The sequence below is a fragment of the Corvus brachyrhynchos genome, unplaced genomic scaffold (genome assembly GCF_000691975.1).
Source record: "Corvus brachyrhynchos isolate BGI_N302 unplaced genomic scaffold, ASM69197v1 scaffold148, whole genome shotgun sequence".
NCBI classification, from domain to species: domain Eukaryota; kingdom Metazoa; phylum Chordata; class Aves; order Passeriformes; family Corvidae; genus Corvus; species Corvus brachyrhynchos.
This window is the reverse complement of record NW_008239785.1, coordinates 1902083-1908937: the sequence shown is the minus strand read 5'-3', so window position 1 is coordinate 1908937 and position 6855 is coordinate 1902083. Positions and strand designations below refer to the sequence as shown.

General features: G+C 54.5%; 1 protein-coding gene across 1 annotated transcript in view; it reads left to right on the top strand.

Annotated features, from left to right (window-relative positions):
* Nucleotides 1-391, top strand: part of MGAT5B (mannosyl (alpha-1,6-)-glycoprotein beta-1,6-N-acetyl-glucosaminyltransferase, isozyme B) — a 59961-nt gene extending 59570 nt beyond the window's left edge. Inside the window, exon 19 of the mRNA XM_017743175.1 lies at nt 372-391. Coding sequence (XP_017598664.1) covers nt 372-391 — 20 coding nt within the window. The remainder of the gene's footprint in view (nt 1-371) is intronic.
* The last annotated feature ends 6464 nt before the right edge of the window (nt 392-6855 follow it).

Here is a 6855-nt window from a genome sequence, read left to right as displayed (position 1 = left end):
CGCATCCAAACCCACCTGGAGCTGGTGGCACTGGGCTGGGGTGGTGGGGAGAGGGGGGCTTGGGACACCCTTCCCCTCCTCTGGCAATGGGACAAGCCACCAGCAGACTGCAGTTTCAGGGTTTTCATCTTCTTCAAGCATCCTAAGTTGTTTTATTTATTGAGTTTTTTTTTTAACCCTCCCCCTGACAAGTGGTAAATTAAAGGGGAACCCACACCCAGCCCTTCTGTGGGAGTTCTTGGGTGGAAATGCACTGGAGGGGACAGGGGTGATGCTGGTGCCTGTCCTGGGTGAGCCGGGGGAGAACAAAGCACGAGGAGACTGGCTGGGTTAGATGGACACACTGGGGACTGCACCCCTGGTACCCCCAGGAAGAGCCAGCGTGGGCTGAACAGCCTGAGAAGGGGCTGGGGCGGGCTCCTGGGAAGGCTGCTGGTCCCTGGGCAGGGCAGAGGTGCCCAAAGTGATCCCCCCAGCCTTCAGGCTGCTCTTCACCCTGCTAGGCCATGCACGGACCTGAACATCTCCCCAGGGATGGTTGGAGGCGGTGGTGAGGGCACAGGGGCTGCTCGGGATGCAGGTGAGTGGGCAGAGGGGAGGATGTGCTGCAGCACCCAAAAGGAATTCCTGGCAGGCGCTGACTGAGGGCAGAGCAGCTGAAGAGCCACATCCTGACTCGGTGTGCCCCAGATGTTGCCAGCCCAGCAAGAGGAGAGCTCCAAGAAATCATCTTCCATAGAACTTCGCTTCTTCAACTTTCCTTAGTGCTGTTCCTCTTGCTTTGGGGGTGTTTTCCCCCCCACTGCTGGTGTTTCCCCTCCTGGCACATCCCCTGGCTGGGTTGGTGCTGGCTGGAGTGACCTGGTTCGTTTTTGTAGGGTTGCTCACCAGGACAAGGTGTTGCTGTAAGGTTGGTGCTCAGCCCTCCTGCTGTTTGGAAAGAGGAATAGGGAGATTCCTGCATGCCATAAAACGTGTGGCTGGAAAGTCAGGGGCTGGAAACTCCTTCTCAGCCCTTTCCTGCATGGAATTGCTCCTGGCCTGGATGGCGAGGGAGGCGGGGGGGGCGGCAGCCTGGCCTGGCGCTGTCACTGCGGGATCCCTGGCGGAATTGTTGCTCTGACTCACGGTGACTGATGGAGAGCAGTGGCAGGATGAGTGCATGAGGTCACTGGAGCTCTGCCACACCCCCTGGCACCTCCAGCCTGTCCTCCCTGTGCCAGGTTTTGGGAGAAAATCCCATTCCTTCAGATGTGCTGCAGCATCAGGCAGAGCCCAGCTGCCCTCACCACATCCCTGCTGTGTCCCTGGGACACCACAGGGTGCTGTGTCCTCTGGGCACCCCCCATGTGAGCCTGGCCACATCCTGCCCTGGATGAGCCGGAGATGCTGCCGTTATCCCAGAGCAATTTATCATCTTCAGCTCCAAATTGCGTGGGCAGCCTCCATCCTGCCTGTGACGCCAGCCGAGGGGAAGGATTGATTAAGTAATTTTTGTGTCTTGCAGCCAGCGTGTGTCTAAATAAAAGCAGCACAAGCCTCTCTTTTGCAGAGCTGAGCAGCAACACCTCTCCACAACACCTTTCATCTCAGCCTCAAAGCATCCCCTGGCACAGACTCCTGACAGTGCTGGGTGGGCAGGAGTCGGCCTGGGAGAGGCACAGGGGGTCTGCCAGCAGGAACCACCAGCAATTCGCTTCCCAGGGTTGTAAAGACCAAATAAAACTGGATTTTATAGGAGGTCTAAGCAAGTTTTAAAGACCAAGAGGCTCAGGATGCCTCGTGAGGCAGCACTTGCTACACATCAGCTCCCTGGGCAGCTTTTTCCACTGTTTCTGCTCAGCTGCTTTTAAAATAGCCTTCACCTTTCAGCAGCCCAGCGCTGCCTCCCACCGCAGAGAGCCCCAATTAGCCCGGGGCAGCAGCATTTTCCTCCAGGCTGAAACAAAAGGTGGCTGGCTCACCTTCGCCGCTGTCATGGGAAATAATGATCTGTCTGGAACCTTGCTGGATCTCGAGTCAGCCTGTAAATTTGGGTGATGGGGCTGAGTGAGGCTCAGCTATTGCCTGTCATGTCTCTGCCCCATCAGCGGGCACTGAGTCCTGCTCAGGGGCTGCCTGGGGAAGAGCTTCTCCTTCGGCCTGTTGGTGGTGGAGCATCACCCCTGGATGCTGGATGTAACAGGGACCAGAGTGTGGGTGCTGGGGTGCCTTGGTCTGTAAAACCCCATGTTGGGGTGAGCTGGGGGGCTGGGGTGTTTTGGGAATGCCAGTGCTGGGTGTTGACATCAGATTTGGGTGCAGAGTTGGCACCAAAATGTTTGTTATGTGGGGGGTGTGTGTGCCAGGGGCATAGTGGCATCCTGATGTGGAGGTGGCACCAAGGAAGGGAGCTGCTGGGTCGGCAGCAGCTCCTGGAGGAGCTGCTGTAGAAGAGAAGGGACTTTGTCACCTGGAAATGCTTCTCTCTGCCCTGGCTGTGCCTGGTGATCACTGGAGCATCCCACTGCCTTCCCAAGCTCTTCCCTGAGCAGGTCTCCAGCCTGGTCTCCCTGGCCAGGACACATTTCCATTTGGAAGGGAGATCTGAGGATATGAACATCAAATTCACAGTTTATTGAGCAGGAGCGTGGAAGAGATTTGAAGGGAAGCAGAGCCACTGCCATAGCTAATTCCCACAGCTAATTGCAAAGAATAAATCCCCAGCTGGGAGGGGGAAAAGAGGGGGAAATGGTGTCAAAACTAGGGACAAACCCAAACAAAAATGAAATGAGGAGCTGTCAGCTGCATCCCCCGGTGCTGCTGCTGGGACAGTTTGTTTAACAGCCACAGTGGGTGCTGGGGAGCCCCTGGGGTCCCCTCGGGGAGGGGGTCGCTCCTTTTGATGGCATCTCTGGTGGTGTGCAGCCAGCAGAGCCTCCTGGAATGCCTTGGATGTTTTTCCTAACCTGTTTTCTGGCAGCTGTGAAACCAGGACAGGCGTGTCAAAAGAATGATATTGTTCTGGAAATCCATTTTCCTTACCTAGAAATGAAGCCAGGGGCGATTTATGTTTCTGCGCCTCACTTTTCTTCTAAGTAATTCCACTCGGAACTTTCTTCCTGGAGTTGGTTGGGGCTTTTTTTCCTCCCCGTTTTTAATGTTGATGGCATCAAACCCTTCCCCTGCCGGTGCAGTGGGGGGCTGGGGAGAGAGGGTGGGCGGTCCCTGCCCCGGTGTCCCCTCACAGCATCCCATCGCCTCTCCCTGCAGCAGCTCCCTGTCCTGCGGAGCCAGCCCGGAGCAGCGATCGGGGCTGTAAATCCCAGCCCGGGGAGCTCGTGGTGCTTGCTCTGCTCTTATCTGGGGCTTTATTAGCAAACCGTGAAAGTAGCTTTTCCCTCCTGATCCTCCGCTTATCAGCAGCTGGATAAAATGGCAAATCGCATCCCTGATGTGGACAGTCCGGGCAGGAGAAACCCATTTATTTCCCCTAACGGGTTTATCAGTAGATCAAGGAGCTGCTGAAGATGTAAGCACCGCGGTTATTTCCCCAGGTGATGGATCTTGCTGCCACACAGCCGCCGGGAGCCGGGGCCGCCTGACAGGGATGGCTGATGGACCCGTGCTCGGCACTGCTGCCTCATGTATTTCAAGGTCTTGCTTTAATTGAGTCCCGTCTCCCTGATGCCAGGTTTTTTTCCTACTTTTTTCCTTCTTTTTTAATATTATTTTTCCCCCTTTAGGATGACTGTCCCAAAATAAACGAGTGCATTTAATCTCCTGTCCCCTTCCCTCATCTCTCCCTCCCTGTGGCAAATCCAGAGCTGCAAAGAAAGTGAACAAACTGAAAATCTGTCCTCAGACTTACTAGGTGAAAAGAGCAGCAAAATCTTCTGCCTTTTTTTCCTTTCTCTTTCTTTTTTCATTCTTTATTTTATTTCGCAGAAGGGATTTGGATTGGGGGCGAAACCCCTTTTCAGAGCTGTGGGGCTGAGCACTGCTGTCTTTATCAGCTCCAGCAGTGGTGCCCAGTGACGCTCATTGCGGCTCGTTAGTGGAAAGCCATTAAAACTCGGGATCGATATTTTCTCGGGAGAGATAAGGCCCGTTCAATATCATTCCCCGAGGCAAGCAGAGAAATACCAAGAGCCATCCCCAGACCAGAGCAGAAGTGCTGAGGGAGCAGCTTCTCCTGCCATCGCCTGAGGAGGGCACAGGATGGGACATCCCCCAGCCCAGGGGGTGTGGGAGCTGAGCCAGGACCCACCCTCAGCATCCCTCTGGAAAGGGGGGAAAAGTAAAATTGGGGAGGATGGGGAGAGAGGGGAATGTTTTGGAGGGATTTGGTGGCTCTGTGGGGTTTGGCCTCCAGCCAGGGCCCCTTGGCACAGGTGCCACGGCTGCCTGCAAAGGGCGTCAGGAGGACAAAACCAGATGAATGAAGTGCCCATTCCCAACTGCTGCTGGCTTTGGAATGCCAGAGGAAAGGGGCTGGTGGGTGCTCAGCCCATCTCCTCTCTGTCTCTCAGAGGGCTCCCACCACCTTTCACCCTCTGGAACGCAGGTCCCAGTAGAGACCAGTTAGAAACAGGAGAGAAGTTTCTTTTAGTGTTAGAGCGAGCTGCCAGAGGTATCAGCTTCTCTCTAAATATAAACCAGAAAACAGGAAATAACGATCTGTCCTAATTTAGTGCCTTTCATCTGAGGATTCAAAGCATCTGACAGCATCACTAAGAAATAAGGGAAGACTTCGCAACCTGCATGGAAATGCAGCCACTCCAGAGCTTTGTGTGCAGCTTTTTGCCAAATGGTGCATTGCAACCCCTCACTCTCCAGCCCCGATTCCTTCCCAAATTCCCCCAGTTTGCTGTCACAGGGACTGGGACCTGGAAGGTCAGCCTGGGAATGGGTGGTGTTCTTGCAGTTTGACACCGTGCACAGCTGGCTCAGCGCCACCGAGCGTGGAGGAGTGTTTATTTAATGAATTAATTGAATTAATTAATTTTCAGGAGAGTGATGAGGAAAATAACAGGGAGCTCCAGCAGCTCTCCAGCTGCCTGGCTGTGCGCAGCAGTGGGAGCGGGGCATGATCCCTACATAGGATGGGGAGCATAGTGGGCCTGGACGGTGCTGGGAGAGATGGGAATCATGGAATGGCTTGGGTTGGAAGGGACCTTTAAAGCTCATCTCATTCCAGCCCCCTGCCATGGGCAGGGACACCTTCCACTGTCCCAGGTTGCTCCAAGCCCCATCCAGCCTGGCCTTGGACACTTTCAGGGATGGGGCAGCCACAGCTTCTCTGGGCACCCTGTGCCAGGGCCTCACCACCCTCACCATAAATAATTTCTTCCTTGTATCCAGTCTGAAATGACCCTGGTTTAGTTTAAAACCATCACCCCTTGTCTTACCACAACAGCCCCTGCTAAAAAGTCTGTCCCCATCTTTCTTATCAGCTTCCTTCAGGCACTGCAAGGGGCTCTGAGCTCTCCCTGGAGCCTTCTCCTCTCCAGGTGAATACCTCCAGCTCTCCCAGCCTGGTTCCAGAGCAGAGGGGCTCCAGCCCTTGGAGCATCTCCGTGGCCTCCTCTGGACCCACTGGAACCCACCCATGTCCTTCTCCTGCAGAAGCTGTGGGTGGGGAGATCCTGTCTGTACCCTTCCAGTAACCCTTTCCTCAGGGAAAGGCACCCCGGCTGCTGCACAGAGCCTGGGCACTGGCACTGCTGCTTCTCCCTTTCCTGGCACTCCCAATCCTACACTTTTGCTGCCCACTGAGCCCCTGGGCGTGATTTGCCCCATGTCCTTCGCTCTCACCAAGACTGGCACACCAGGATCTCCTTGCATGGTTTGCCTTGGAAACAAAGGAGGATGTTCCACCAGGTTAACCTGCAAGGTACCTCAGCCACCAGACCCTCGGTGCATCAGCAAGAAGGATGTGCCTTGGCTGCTGCTGTCCCCAGGCTCTTGTGACATTCCTGTCCCTCTGCAAAGGCTCACTCACATTTGGCTTTGAGCTCCCTGTCCCCACCCTTTGCCATCTCTGCATTGGGTCAGACGGTGGCAGTGGCTGGGTGCTAAAGTGGAGCCCGTCTGGCTGTCACCAGCAGTGGCACCCCAGTCTCTGTGTCACCACACAGCAGTGCCTGTCCCCTGCCCTTCCAGCTGTGCCCAGGTGTGGCCAGGCTGGCACTGGGCTTAGGACCAAGAAGTTCATAAAAGAAAAGTGGGAGGCAACAGATTTCCACACTTAATTAACTCACCAGACTAATCCCAATTAGAAGCTGTAATTGGGGTCGCAATGGTTAATCATCTTTCCCCCCAAGCCACAACTGTGCTGTCTGTCTTAACTGCATTTTAAAGGGGAGGATGTGCAGTGACATGTCTGTGACACCAGAGCTGTGTACGAGTTTGAAAACAAACCAGTGGGAGGCACCAAGTCAGAACAACAATTTAATGGGGAAATTAAAGAAAAGGGAAAAAACTAAAAGAAAACACTGGTTCAAACTGACAGAGTCAAGATACAACCTGAGTCCTTGTTAGGCAGGGTGGTGGTAGCAGTCCTCTGAAGGGGTGATCCTGTAGAAAAAGGGTCTGCTCTTCCTCAGAGGGCCCATTGGTGGCTGTGTAGCTCCTGTCCTGGTGATCCTGTAGAAGGGTCTGCTCTTCCTCAGAAGGTCCAGTGGTGGCTGTATAGCTCTTGTCCTCTGGAAATCCAGTGGAAAGGTTGTCTGTGGTGTTTGGAATCTCAGATTATATCCAGGATGGAATGCTTGGTTCCTCCCTCTGGGTGGAGCATCTCACAGTGGGATGATGAATCATGGGGCCAGGCGTTGATGGGCTCATTAACAGAAGATAGTCCGGAGGAGGAGGGAA